Source organism: Dendrobates tinctorius, unplaced genomic scaffold, assembly GCF_039654945.1.
Source record: "Dendrobates tinctorius isolate UK_male_01 unplaced genomic scaffold, ASM3965494v1 ptg000312l, whole genome shotgun sequence".
Classification (NCBI taxonomy): domain Eukaryota; kingdom Metazoa; phylum Chordata; class Amphibia; order Anura; family Dendrobatidae; genus Dendrobates; species Dendrobates tinctorius.
The window spans coordinates 3,816,143-3,831,603 of NW_027361979.1; the positions used below are offsets into that span (position 1 = coordinate 3,816,143).

The 15,461-nt window shown below is 44.7% G+C and overlaps 1 protein-coding gene across 2 annotated transcripts in view; it reads left to right on the forward strand.

Annotated features, from left to right (window-relative positions):
* LOC141073698 (choline/ethanolaminephosphotransferase 1) overlaps positions 1–15,461 on the forward strand; it is a 66,810-nt gene that overhangs the window by 19,283 nt on the left and 32,066 nt on the right. For both annotated transcript variants that reach the window (XM_073561050.1, XM_073561049.1), the window contains exon 2: positions 8,377–8,749. In XM_073561050.1, coding sequence (XP_073417151.1) covers positions 8,411–8,749 — 339 coding nt within the window. In that variant the 5' untranslated portion in view covers positions 8,377–8,410. The remainder of the gene's footprint in view (positions 1–8,376; positions 8,750–15,461) is intronic.

A 15,461-nucleotide genomic window follows, 5' to 3' on the forward strand; every position in this document is an offset into this window, starting at 1 on the left:
AGCTTGATCGGCTCTGCTTTATAGAGGTGATGTTCTTGATCACCTGTATGTAGTAGAATTACTGCATTGCTATGAGCGCCGAACATAGCAATCTGGCATCAACAAACATAGAGGTCTCAAGGAGACCTCTGGTTGTTATGCTGACAAACGGATGACCCCCGATCACGTGATAGTGGTCAGAGGTGCGCGTATTTCCGTCACAATGGCCGGAAGCTCACGTTAAATGCCGCTGTCAGTTTGACAGCGGCATTTAACTAGTTAATAGGGGCGGGTAAATTGCGATTCTACCCGCACATATTGCAGGCACATGTCAGCTGTTCAAAACAGCTGACATGTTCCGGCATTGATGTGGGCTCACCGCCGGAGCCCACATCAAAGCGGCGGATACTACCATCGGACGTACTATTCTGCCCAATGGCAGTAAGGAGTTAAAATAAAGGATGCAACCACTAAAGTAGACTAGAAGACTGGTGCTTGTTCACATTCTACAGCTCTAGGTTATTGGTGCTGCTTTTCACTGTAGAGCTTTTTCCATTTTTCATTGTAGTCCTTGCTATTTAGACTATATTCCTGATGCCCTTCGGACATTGACTGTTAAAACCACAACTATAGGAGGACACATTCTGAAGTGAAGGGAGCTTCCTTCTCTCTGTTTGGAGATCTGCATTTATGGTTCCTTTTGATAAGAAATTTCAGCCTATGGATTTTTTTTTTATTCTGGTGGTTATCTTTCAACCACTCAAAAGTATGTCTGGCATGAAAGATAAGGGGAGTACCCACTTGTTTTCCATATTCTGTTTTTCTTTTTAGATTAAAAAAAGTGTATTCCTGCTCTTACCATTTCATTTAATAACTAAAAAGATTTTTAAAAACTGTCAATTTTCTAAATGTAATTCTCTATGTAATCCAGATGGTCAGACCAAACACAATAGTTAATAAATAACACTACGTAATGTCCGCGTTACATCAGCGTCATCTGAAAAATGTTCTTTTGTTTTCTTAGGATGTTAAAGCTTTGAAATTGTAAAAGTAAATTTTCACTTTTTTCAAGGAAATTGACAAAACTTATTTTTTTAGGGACCTATTTAGTTTTGACGTTACTTTGGTGGCCTTTATATGGGAAAAACTCCAAAAGTGATACCATTGTAAAAACAGCACCCCTCAACATATTCAAAATTGCTGTCAGGTAGTTTATTAACCCTTTGGGTGCTTTTCAGGAATTAATGCAAAATGGTATGAACAGAAAGGTTATGTTTTACTACCTAAATGTTGCTAACTTCTGAACAGGTGACTAAAGCTGGCAAGACTCTAAGGCCATGGCAAACGTCAAGACAACACAATCATGATCTCAGGGTGCCATTGGGGTTAAAGGGTATGTCCAGTCCAAAATGATAAGTCTGCAGTCACTCGCAGGTTTCTGACCCAGGATTGGAGGGTATGTATAAGTTAGGGCTCATAACAATCACCATGGAAAAAAGTTCTGATTTTGGTCCAGAAAAGTGGATGTGTCATGCGAGTACAATCCAGTTTTTAACACCTAGCATCTGATTTACATGTAAATGCAATCCAACTTGCAATGCGATTTTTAACATGAGCTTTTACATAGAACAAATCTGTTTCAAGGAAATATTATTCAATTGTGCGTTTGTGTGTGTATATAGATACGGTAAGTATAATCTTTTTGCATCCATCTAACTAATCTCGTATTATCTCACATTATACTCTATCAGTGCTTTGTGTGTAGTTTACTTTACTTTTTTTTTTTTTTTTTTGTTAATACCTTTTGGAAAAAAACATGCCGTGGGATCCATAAGATGCTCCAATTCTGGCACTTAGCCTTGCTCTTCCCAACTGGGGTGATAATTGGGGGGGTGGGGATGATGTCCCCTTTGTAATGAAACGTCAGCCCAAGGGGTTAGTAATGAAGAGGCGTCTATAAGACGCCCCCATTACTAACCCCATAGTGATATTGCATAAAAAAATCACTCAGAATAAAGTCTTTTAATTGAAATAATGACACTCCTTTCATGAATCTAAATTAAACCAAACCAGCTATACTCTCATCAATGCCCAATCCACTGAAGCCAATGTCTCCTGTAGCAGAATTAAAATAAGCAACAGTGTTTCTCACCTGTCCACAGAGAAGATAATAATCCATTTTCTAGGTCTGCTACATCTAGATGGCAGGCTGCATTGTTAGGTGATGCAACTATACAGCCTGCCATCCAGCAGAGACACAGCTGTGCGTGCTTGCTCAGCCCCTCACGGTGAACTTCTTTCACCTCACTGACGTCACCACAAGCATGAGAAGGTTCTCGCGCTCATGGTGGCGCTGGAAAGGCCATTTAGGACTTTTCCCACGGTGCTTGCATGACAGTGAGTTGAACTGAGTTCATTGGCTGAGAATTCGCAGGACCTTTCTGACAGCACCACAAGTGTGAACTTTTGCTCACGGTGATGTCAGTGAGGTGAAAGGAGTTCATCAGGAGGCACTGAGCAGTGGTAGCACACTCTGCTCAGTGTCTCTGCTGGATGGCAGACTGTATAGTCGCATCATCTAACAACGCAGCCTGCCATCTAGATGGAGCAGAGCTAGATGCATCGCAGGACAAATGGAACTATAGGGTAGTTAGAGGGATGATTCCTGGTTAACCTCGTACAGATCTAAAATCATATTGCAAGCAGTTTGGCTTTCAGACTACTGGGCCATCTGATCTTTTTTACTCTAAAGAATTATTAACTCTATCCATATCTACATATTCTATAGGCATGGAAGGAAATAGTTCTTGCATTATGACTGACTGGCAATGTGGATGTTGCTATGGTGTGATTTAATTTCTGTATGCTCTAGTTTTAACAAAAGGGCATTGTAGTCCTCTTCAAAGGAGTCTAGTTCTTGGCCATGTGCCTCCCGTACTTTAATGGCAAGTATTTAGTGCAGTTCTCGAGTTCACAGATCTTCTGTGTTTGGCGCTCAGGGAGGTAGTAGGTGTTGCAGGCTCCTGATGAAGCATTTCTTTAAACGATAGTAGTTAGTTTGCATCTCTGTGGACTGAGTCAGGATGTAAATCTGGAGGTAACAAGTTGGCCATTGCTTGATGATTCCAGCATATCCTCTGATATAAATCACTGATAAGCGGGAGGGAAGCCAGGTGGTCCATCCACATTACTTGCGGTCAGCTGTCTGAAGTTTGGAATCTTTTGCAATTTACTTTCCATTGCGAGACAGACTAGATGAGAATGTGTAAGGATGGTGGGAAGTCTGATTTTGGTTCTGGTACTGTGTGTAACAAATGGTTGCAAAAAAAGAAGAGCACGCTAACACCACAAGTATTGTCTCGATTGCTTAAAATTGAGCCACACAGTTCCTGGTCTACTCAATCCTCATTGTGTCTGTTTTTTAACATACTGTATTTTTCGGGCTATAAGATGCAGTTTTTTCATCCAAAAATGTGGAGGAAATGGGGGAGTGCGTCTTATAGTCCGGATGTACTGGCTCTGGCTGTGGTGGGGAAGTGGCATTGGCGGAGCAGCGGGTCACAGGAGGCTGGTGCCTGTGGCTGCCTCCTGTGCCCACTGTTAAAGAGAAATTAATATTCACTGCATTCCACATCCATTCATTGCTCTTTAATAGCGTCTCGGTATGATTGGCCCCCAACCCCGGTCTTGGTGTGCATGGCCTTATCCTTATAATTGACCCTCATACTGGTATGCATGGTCCCATCAGAAAACATTAAAAAACCTTAAAAAAATTACACTTACCTTCCTGGCCCTCCCTCGCAGAATCTTGTTCCGATTCCAGCAGCTGCTTAATGCTTGTAAGTAGCTCATGGCAGGGATGTCATGCGCTTCTTGCAAGCTGAAGGGTAGCTGCTGGAATACTCACTGCTCTGCATGCCGGGATTGTGCCCGCAGAGAGCAGTGAGTATTCATTGCTCTTCAGTAGCGAGCACAGTGTCAGCCGCCGGCTTCTTGCTGCTGCTGGCGGTCATGTGTGCCGCTACTTAAGAGAAATGAATATTCACCCCTCTCCAAGCCCAGAGAGGTGAATATTCATTTCCCTTAAGTATCGGCACACATGATCGCCCGGCAGCTGCAGGAAGGCTCTGGCTGACACTGTGTGCGCGCTACTAAAGAGCAATAAATACTCGCTGCTCTCTGCGCTCACAGTCCCGGCTTACATAGTATTCCGGCAGCTGTGCTCTGCTTATGAACAGCGCATGACGTCACTGCCATGCACTGCTTACAAGCATAAAGCTGCTGGCAACGGAGAAGGATGCTGCGAGGGAGCGCAGGGGGTGGGGGTCAATTACAAGGATGGGGCCATGCTTACCAAGACGGAAATGGGGGCCAATCATACTAGGATGGGATGGGGGGCCCTGCAAACCAGGATAGGAATATGGGGCCCTGCATACCAGGAATAGGGATGGGGTCCTGCATACTATGACGAGATGGGGGCCCTGCATCATACTAGGATGTGATGGGGGTCCTGCATACCAGGATAGGGATGAGGGGTCTGTGCATACCAGGATAGGGATGAGGGGTCTGTGCATACCAGGATAGGGATGAGGGGTCTGTGCATACCAGGATAGGGATGAGGGGTCTGTGCATACCAGGATAGGGATGAGGGGTCTGTGCATACCAAGATAGGGATGAGGGGTCTGTGCATACCAGGATGGGGATGAGGGGTCTGTGCATACCAGGATGGGGATGAGGGGTCTGTGCATACCAGGATGGGGATGAGGGGTCTGTGCATACCAGGATGGGGATGAGGGGTCTGTGCATACCAGGATGGGGATGAGGGGTCTGTGCATACCAGGATGGGGATGAGGGGTCTGTGCATACCAGGATGGGGATGAGGGGTCTGTGCATACCAGGATGGGGATGAGGGGTCTGTGCATACCAGGATGGGGATGAGGGGTCTGTGCATACCAGGATGGGGATGAGGGGTCTGTGCATACCAGGATGGGGATGAGGGGTCTGTGCATACCAGGATGGGGATGAGGGGTCTGTGCATACCAGGATGGGGATGAGGGGTCTGTGCATACCAGGATGGGGATGAGGGGTCTGTGCATACCAGGATGGGGATGAGGGGTCTGTGCATACCAGGATGGGGATGAGGGGTCTGTGCATACCAGGATGGGGATGAGGGGTCTGCGCATACCAGGATGGGGATGAGGGGTCTGCGCATACCAGGATGGGGATGAGGGGTCTGCGCATACCAGGATGGGGATGAGGGGTCTGCGCATACCAGGATGGGGATGAGGGGTCTGCGCATACCAGGATGGGGATGAGGGGTCTGCGCATACCAGGATGGGGATGAGGGGTCTGCGCATACCAGGATGGGGATGAGGGGTCTGCGCATACCAGGATGGGGATGAGGGGTCTGCGCATACCAGGATGGGGATGAGGGGTCTGCGCATACCAGGATGGGGATGAGGGGTCTGCGCATACCAGGATGGGGATGAGGGGTCTGCGCATACCAGGATGGGGATGAGGGGTCTGCGCATACCAGGATGGGGATGAGGGGTCTGCGCATACCAGGATGGGGATGAGGGGTCTGCGCATACCAGGATGGGGATGAGGGGTCTGCGCATACCAGGATGGGGATGAGGGGTCTGCGCATACCAGGATGGGGATGAGGGGTCCGCGCATACCAGGATAGGGCATATTAAATACAGAATTGACCTCATTTTTGCTTCAAATTTTTTTTTCCTAATCTCCTCCTCTAAGGCCATGTGCATACGTTGCGGATTCTGCTGCGGATCCGCAGCGTTTCAGGCTCTGCGGGTCCGCAGCAGCTTTAGCTGCGTTGTTTTCAATGGTAAACTGAAAAACGCTGTGCATATGCTGCGGATTTTTCCGCGGGTTCAAATCCGCAGCATGTCAATTCTTTGTGCGGAATCCGCAGCGGTTTCACACCTCCATTGTAGAGGTGTGAAACTGCAGGCTAATCCGCAGGTAAACCGCAGTTTTCCGTCAATATGGCCATGTGAGGGCTTTTTTTTGCAGGACAAGTTGTACTTTTCAACTATACCATTGGTTTTACTATGTCGAGTCACAGAAAACGGGAAAAAAAATTCCAAGTGTGGTGAAATTGCAAAAAAAGTCCAATCCCAAACTTGTTTTTTGTTTGGCTTTTTTTGCTAGGTTCACTAAATGCTAAAACTGACCTGCCATTATGATTCTTCAGGTCATTTCGAGTTCATAGACACCAAACATGTCTAGGTTCTTATCTACGGTAAGTGGTGGAAAAAAAATTCCAAACTTTGCTTAAAAAAAAAAGAATTGCGCCATTTTTCGGAGACCCGTGTACATTTTTCGTGATGTGGGGTTGGGTGAGGGCTTATTTTTTTGTGCGCCGAGCTGACATGATACCACTTTTGTGCAGATACGATCTTTTCATCGCATTTTACTGCAATGTCGCGGCAACCAAAAAATCGTAACTCTGGCTTTTTTTTTCTCGCTATGCAGTTTAGCGATCAGGATAATCCTTTTTTTAATTGATAGAATGGACAATTCTGAGCGCGGCGATACCAAATATCCAGGTTTTATTTTTTTTTTTCCATTTTATTTTGATTGGGGTGAAAGGGGGGTGATTTGAACTTGTTTCTTAACTTTTTTTTATATTTTTAAACTTTTTTTTTTTTTTTTTTTTTTTTTTACACTTGGCATGCTCAATACCCTCCATAGGAGGCTAGAAGCATCCACTACTTGATCGGCTCTGCTACATAGAGGTGATGCACAGATCACCTCTATTTAACTGAATTACAGCATTGCTATGAGCGCCGACCACAGGGTGGCCCTCATTGCAATCTGTCATCAGCAATCATAGAGGTGTCCAGGAGACCTCAGGTTGTAATGGCAACGCACCGCTGACCCCCGATCATGTGTCTGGGCTGATTTAGTGAATCCTGCTTTGAGTAGGAGGTTGGACCAGATGACCCAGGAGGTCCTTTCCAACTCTACCATTCTATGATTTCTGCGTTTATTTATAAAAATATTAGAAATTTGACAAATTCTAAAAAAAATAGCAATTTTCAAACTCTGATTATCCCTTTAATCCAGATAGCCATACTGCATAAAATACCAGACTATAAGACGAACCCCCCAATTTGGGATGGTCTTATAGTCCGAATGTAGCTTACTGGGGAGCCGCGGCAGTGGAGTGGGCTCATAGGAGGCAGCGTAGCTGCTGCAGTAAGGCGGTGACAGTAGGAGTGGGATGACGCTGCCCCACCTTGGGCTGGGAGGAGGGGGCAGTGCAAAAATGCGGGCCTTGGGTTTCAAAAAAAAAATGTCGGCAGTGAGGCAGGAATCCCTGCTCTGTACGTGGAGTTCCCTGCGATGGTCTTAAGGAAAAAGGCCGCTGGAGGGGCATATGCACAGATTTAGAACTTGGCTATTCATTTACAGCACCATTTAACTTAACAGCGGCGGCTGTTAGATGCACATGGCAGCTGATCAGATCAGCCGTCACATGCAGGGAAAGATGTGGGCTCAGCGCCGGAGCCCGCATCAAAGGCAGACACACGACTGATTACATATCTATACGTTATCAATCATGAAATGGTTAAGTTTAAAAAAAACAAATATTTTCCTCCCTCGAAGGTTGGAGGGCATCTTGTGGTCCGAAAAGTATGGTAGTTAATAACATTACCTTATGTCTGCTTTACATCAGCACCATTTATAAAATGTCATTTTATTTTGTTATGATCATAGTAGGTTTAAAGTTGTAGCAGCAATTTTTTTTCTCGACATTTACAAAACTTAATATTTTAGGGACCTATTTACTTTTGAAGCGACTTTGTGGGTCCCATATGTCATAAAATCCCCCAAAGTGAGACCATTTTAAAAGCGGCACCCCTCAACATATTGAAAACTGCTGTCAGGTGGTGTATTAAACCTTCAGGTGCTTTTCAGCAATTGATGCAATGTAGCATGACATTTAGCATCTAAAAGTTGCTAACTTCTGAACAGGCTACTATAGTCAGCAGATTCTTAAGACCGATCTTTGGTCTTTAATTGTCATGGAAATCGAGGCTTGGTACTACACATCCGCATACTATTCAAATCAATAGGAGGCCGATGTGCAGTACCCTGCAACGGCCACTATCGGAAGACGGCCAGCTCCACAAGTGAGTACTTCCAGCCAGCAAACGCCACCAGTAACAGCTGATCGGGGGGTGCGGTGTGTCTGACCCTGGACGATCAGACATTGGTCATCAATTTAAAAGGAGTGGACAACCTCTTTAAATGGATGTATCGGGTAGATTGCCTGCCCCATATTGCCACATAATGAATTCACCTACATTTCTTTTATGTTTAATACAAAGTTATGAATTTGATGTCCCTTTTTTTTTGTCTTCACTCCAGATTTCTTTGGTTTTTGGTTTGAATTGTGAACTCCATGAGTGGGCAAAGATCGTCAAGAAAAAGATGTGGAGAAATCCACTCAGAACTTCCTTCACACTGTGAGCAGGTCTCCAGAACAGCATGTGTCTTAAGTAAGCTGGTGGAATTGCCAACACCACCTCTGTCCCGACACCAGTTAAAGAGGTTGGAAGAACATCGGTATAAGAGCTGCGGGAAGTCACTTTTGGAGCCGTTAATGCAAGGATTTTGGGAATGGTTGGTTGGTCAGGTCCCTTCATGGATTGCACCAAATCTTATCACCATAATAGGACTTTTCATCAATATATTGACAACAGTAGTGTTAGTATGTTACTGTCCAACGGCAACAGAGCAGGTAAAAGATAACATAATACTTGTTTTCATCCTACGAATGCACCATCTGGAGACATATTATGAAAAATGCTTCTAGAATTTATATATTGTACAGCATATTGAAGGGGTATTCCCATCTCAAACATATGATACTGGATATGGCATAAATGTGTGATAAGTACAGATAACTCCTATAGTACATCCGCAGTGGCCAGATGTTGCAGCATAGTGGATGGAATTAAGAAATCCCATGCCCACTATGCTTCCACTGGCGCCCTCGGCTTCCCTGCAGAGTCGGGGACACGTCGCGTCTTTCCTGACCGCACCCGTCCAATGTATTGGGCACAGTGATTCCGCAGTGTTCTGCTTTCAAAAGCCGACAGCGTTTTGGACCCAGCAGACATGTGCTGCGTCCAAAGCACTGCCAATTACTGACAGTCTGCACAAACCCTTATTCTTTAGACTGGTTTTACACTTGCCGTATTTTTGCGGCCCGCAAAAATTAGTAGGAGGGCTGTGCTCCGTATGGTCGTGAGGGCTGTATTTGCGACCGTGAAAAAATAACGAGCTTGCTCGATATTTTTCACGGCTTACGGACACGGCCGCAATGCATTTCAGTGTACCGCAAAAACAATGTTTGCTTGTTTCTGCGGTACACCGTATTTGCGGATCCATGAAGGTTTTTTGTGGCCCGTTTTTGCGGGATACCACAAAAATCGCAGCCATACGTCCCGCAAAAAAGGACCGCAAAAAGCACGGCAAGTGTAAAACCAGCCTTAGACTTCCTGGAATTTATGGACAGTTGACAACTCAGCTCTTACCCTGGGCCCAAATCTGGCTGTGGATGGGCTGGTTAAACAGTACCGACAAGACTTTTGACTATTGTTAGTGCTACTGGATCAGCCCGGACACACAGTATTTATCACATTAGTACTGTTGAAATAATTCGGGGCATAAAGCAGTTATCACAGGGAGAAGATGGGATTAAAAAGGAACTGTACTTTCAACAAATTGTGATATATCTTATCAGAGAAATTCACTTCCTTTCCCTCTTATAAAACAATTCTTCCCCCTCCCCCCTTACCATCTGAACTTCTCATCCACTCAGGAGAAAAAAAAGCTCAAATTCAGGTTGTCGGCCCACTGTAATGTCATGTGACCAAGCCTATTATATTCTATCCAGAGATTGGAGGCATAAGGAACAAGGAGAGGCGCACACAGAACCATCATGGGGAGCTTCCTAACAAGTCTTTTTCCTCACCCTGCAGCTGATTCTCATCCTGGCAGCTCAGTATTGTTGTATAATCTCCTCCTGCTGCTGCATGTCTTTAATATTAAATGAAGAGCAGGAATGCCTCTGCGTTGTTGTGTATGGCAGTGGTCACCGCAGCCAGTCTCTTTCCACCTGCTTAGATTGCATTGCAAATTAGAGTGCCTATACACATGACTGCTTATTCAGAACAGTTACTCGATAGTATGGTGACCCTTTAAGCAATCAGGTGAGAAGTGTCAGAGTAGTCAAGCTGCCATTCTTTCCCGTATAGTTGCAATGCACACTTGGGCGCACTGTCAGGGGGAGATGTGTTCATTATAGCTGGTAGTATCTTGAGGAGCAGGACTCCAAAGAGCATCAGCCGTAGTGGAGCATTGCTCATTTATGCACACTGGCTCTCTATTCATTCTTACTGGGAGATTACTGAGCGCAGTGTTTTTCTGATCTGTGACGCTCCAATTAGAATGAGCGGAGTGGCACTGCGCATGATTGACCTCTACTCTATTCTGCTGGGGTTCTTCAGAGCCCTGCATCTTGGGATTGGTGGTGGCCTCAACACTTGACCCCCATCGTTCAGAAAGTTATCTCCTATCCCCTGAATTGGATATAACCTTTTAAACTTAAACACTCTTTCACCATTTTTGTAATATATAGCTGCTATACTGATAAAATGATACCTTTATTGATGAAATCCGTTTTGTCTTTGTTTAATCATTATTTGCAGTTTCAGTTAATACTACTCTCATGATTCGGGGGCAGCCTGTGGGGGGGTCTTTATGTGGTGCCCTGCTTAGGTATTCATCCTTATGGGAGGTCACTGATTCCTGAGTGACCTATCCCATATTTTACATACTGCATAGAATATTGTGCGTGTGTGGGGGGTGGGGGGGGGAACCAACATTCATCATGGTGCGCTGTAGCATGAAACGATGGATATTTGACATATATTCAGCTATTATTTAGTTATATTGTATTGTGGGGAGAAAAAAAATATTTTCATCAAATGTTGCCTGCGCGGTAGCATCTCAGTGTCCATCAAATTTGGCTCCATCAAAATGGCCACGCCTGCGCAGTAGCATCTATCACCATTTGATGGAGCCAATTTTTTTTCTTCTAGCAAAATGACATCAGCGCCTGTGCAGTATCGTCTATTGCGTTCCGATAGACACTACTGCACAAGCACTGCTGACGCCATCTTGATAGAGTAAAAAACATTTTTCCTATAGCAAAATGGAATTGGCGGTGGTGCCTGCGCAGTAGCATCTATTGGAACGCGATAGAAGGTACTGCGCAGGTGCTGCCGCCAAAAAATAAAAAATTCTCCCCACAATACAATGAGTAAATAATAGATAATATGCATATATTCATCGTACCATTCTACAACGCCAGCGCCTGCCTAATGAATGTTAATATTTTTTTTTTTTTCAAACAATATTCTATGCAGTATGTAAAGTAGGGGGGAGGTCACTGAGGTATCACTGACCTTTCATAAATGATACATATGAATACCTAAGCAGAGCACATGAAGACCACACACACACACACACCATACACACGTCGCCTTGAAGTACCAGCATATCATTAACTGAAAATAAAGATTAAACAACAACCACAAGACGGATTTCATAAGCCAAGGTATCATTTCAGTCAGTATAACGGAGGCGACCTGACACTGTCTGTAGGTGACTGTGCACAATCCTGCTGACAGGTTCCCTTTACATCTTTATGATGTATATACCAGGGATGAGCACCTGCCAGTTAGTGCTTCATACATCATGCAGCTTGCACAGGTACTCCGGTGTGCCCACACGATCAGCTATAGGAGCCCGACTGTTATATTGAAAGTGAGTTGATGCGTGAGAATGTGGATCCTCTGTTCAAAAAAAAATGCAATTCAGCCAAAATTTTAAAGTGGAACAGTTTTGAAATATGGCATAATTTTGTGCAACTTATAGTCCTGCCAGGCTTGCCAACATTTTGAAAAGAGGTGTGTGCCTTTGTTCGTTTTTTTTTTTTTTTTCAATAAATGCCCAGCAATACATTTAAATGTCCAGTTTGCTCTCTATTCCTGGTAAAAACATGGTTAAATTAATATGCAAATGAGGCTTAAAGAGAACCTGTTGGCATCATTTTGCAATGTAAACTAGAGACATGCCTTTAAAGAGAATCTGTCACCTACCCTTTGGCGGGCGATGAAAACGAGGTCGGTCCGGTCCGATAGGCGGTGTTCCCAATGTGTGCCGCCTCCCCATCCTTGCCCGCCGCCGCAGGTAATTGCTGAATTGGAGTAGGTGTACGCCATTTTTTGCGCGTGCGCTAAGCATTCATAGCTAGCGCAGTATGCTTTGCCCAACTGCGGGCAAAGCTGAAAAGCCGGTTAACTAAGCCCTGGAAGTATTTTGCTGTGTTCCGGGGCTTAGTTAACGGCGCATGCGCAGTCCGGCTTTTCGGCTTTGTCCGCAGTTGGGCAAAGCATACTGCACGTGCGCTAGCTATGAATGCTTAGCGCACGCGCAAAAAATGGCAGACACCTACTCCAATTCAGCAATAACCTGCGGATGGGGAGGCGTCACACATCGGGAACACCGCCCATCGGACCAACCTCGTTTTCATCGCCCGCCAAAGGGTAGGTGACAGATTCCCTTTAATGGTGCTAATGTACAGATTGCATTGATACCTTTTTGGTTCTGAAATTCGCTTTGTTCTTTATTCACCATTTGCTGTTTTCTGCTAATTATATTTGATGCACAGGGGCTGGCCTGTATACAGGGTCTTTTCCCTGTCTGATTCCCCGGCGGATTTCTTCACCAATGTATCAGTTTAATCAGTACTACAGCTCCATTACAGCAATGTCTTTACTTTAAAGAGAATCTGTCACCCCTTTTTTCAAATATGAGCTTCCGTCACTGCCATCAGGGGCTTATCTACAGCATTCTGTAATGCTGTAGATAAGCCCCTGATGTAACCTGAAAGATAAGAAAAACAAGTTAGATTCTACTCACCTGGGGGGCAGTCCGGTCTTGGTCCGATGGGTGTTGCGGTCCGGCGCCTCCCATCTTCATATGATGCCGTCCTCCTCTTTCCTTCCTGTCGTGGCTCGGGCGCACTGCTCTGCCCTGTTGAGGCATTACAGGAAGGAAAGAAGTGGATGGCATCGTATGTAGATGGGAGGCACCGAACCGGACGGCGATACCCACCGGACCGAACGCCGGGGTGAGTATAATCTAACTCCTTTTTTTTCTTATCTTTCAGGTTACATCGGGGGCTTATCTACAGCATTACAGAATGCTGTAGATAAGCCCCTGATGTCAGTGTTGGCAGCTCATAATCTAATAAAGGGGTGACCGATTCCCTTTTAACATTACAAAATCGCATTGACAGGTTCTCATTTAAGAACTATTTGTAGATCTGAAGCCTCTGTCACTCCAGCTCTATTTTCCACCCAGTGCTAACTCCTCCTGTTTGACTGACTTCACCATTGCTTAAAGTCACACAGCATAGAGGCCGCTAGTCAACACGGAGGAGGAGGTGCTGAGTTGAATTATCTCATTGGTTCTGGCTGCTTCGTATTTGCCCTGTACATGTAATAAGTCAAAAGCCTCAGTTATCAAGTCATTGAAAAAATTGTCATAAAATGGAGGCTTGAAATGCACTTGCAGGCTTGATGTGAGTAAGGTCTGGTTCATAAAGCTGTTTGTGATAGTGTGCCATGCCTGCACAATGCATGCTATTGATTGTCTCTGTGTGCTTGTCTGCTTCATGGACAGTTGCAGGTCAATAAAATGACCAGAATATTGCATTCTGGAGTCTTTTTCCACATGTATCATTAGTACGTTTTAAAAAATCGCTAATATGCCCTAGCACGTTGGTGCAATTGGTCCATTTGTAGTCTCTTGTACACACTAGTCTGAAATTACCCTTGGGCTACGTGCCCATGATCAGGAATAGTAACATAGTTACGGTAGCAATGCCGAAAAAAGACATTAGTCCATCCAGTTCAGCCTATATTCCGTCAGAATAAATGCCCAGATCTATGTCCTTCTAAAGAACCTAATAACTGTAAGATACATAACATAAAATATTAACATTTTGGACACAGCGTAATTTCTCTGTATCTAAAACGCTGCGCTCTACATTACGCACTTGTCGTTTACAACTGTGCGGATTTACCACATCTAATGCCAGTCTAGTCATGGAACGTACACAGAGGAGACTAGCGTCTCCGCTACAGATGTTAAAATGCTGCAGCATCGGAGGTCAGTCTACAAAGCGTTAAAAGGAAGCCCATCTACAGTGCTTGTAACGTAGATCGCAGCGAAAATACGATGCATCCAAAGCACTTCTGTTCCTGATCGTGAGCACACAGCCTTAGAATGAAGGGGACGAGTCCACCCAGCCGGAGCAGCACATTTGTTGTGTAGAGAGGGCCTCTTGCATTACAAGTACGCCCAATGGACATTTCTTGGGCTGCTTGCACACAGCGCGCTTATTTTTTCTAAGGTGCAGTGCAGAACTTACATGAGCATCTCCCTTCACGTCGAGCCCACCTACTTTGTAAGAAGGCTAACTGGGTTGAAGTAAAAATACAAAAATAAGCTGCAAAATGAAGGTTTGATAAAAAAAAATTGCAACCGTTTTAAGCCAGAGAACTGTCACAGAGCAATTGATGATTCCTTCTCCCTTTGTGTTTTTATTTGTTCGCCAATTTCAAGAGTTGTTTGAGGTAGCATTGTTGACTTTCATAGGTTGCAAGCCTGTACGGTGATAGTACGACGCCCAGCCAAGAATGCGGGTGTATTCCGTCCACACAGTCTGGCAGATGTCTTAATCCTGTGTAAAGTGAAAGGGGCTCAGTGCTCCCTGTTTGCCAGGGGCGGTGCGCTTCTGAGGATGGCTCAGACCAGCTGCACGGGCACACCGATGGTCCGAACTGGGCACACTCCTGGCAAAGGCACATGCCCTAATCTCTCATCAGTTTGAGACCAGATTCTGCCACCGTTTAGTAAATCTCCCCTAATTCTCTGTACTTGCTGGCCTTATTGCTTCCGATTTTACCGAATGTTTTTTTTTTTTTTTTTTCATAGAGGAGTCAATTTTATTAGTCTCTCTTAAAACTGTATGTTGTAAAGAGCCCTGCTTGGATTAGACTTTTATCCTCGGATGTGATGGGTTTTTATTTATTTTTTTGCATCACCTACCGAAATGGCCATGAAATTAAAGAGCTAAGTGGCATGTATTTTCACTATGTGCCAGAAGCCTGTTTGTAATTGAAGAATGTGAGTTTAATAATGATTTATTAGGCAACTCGGGTTTGAAATGGTAAAAAAAAAATCACTTATTTGTGGTGCAAGATTTCCAGGTACCCAGAGAAAGAAAAGGTAATATTTTTTAGGTGGTTATAGCAAGAAAAGGGATAAGCAATTTGAGTATGTAGTATATACACGTCAAAGGAAACCGGTCC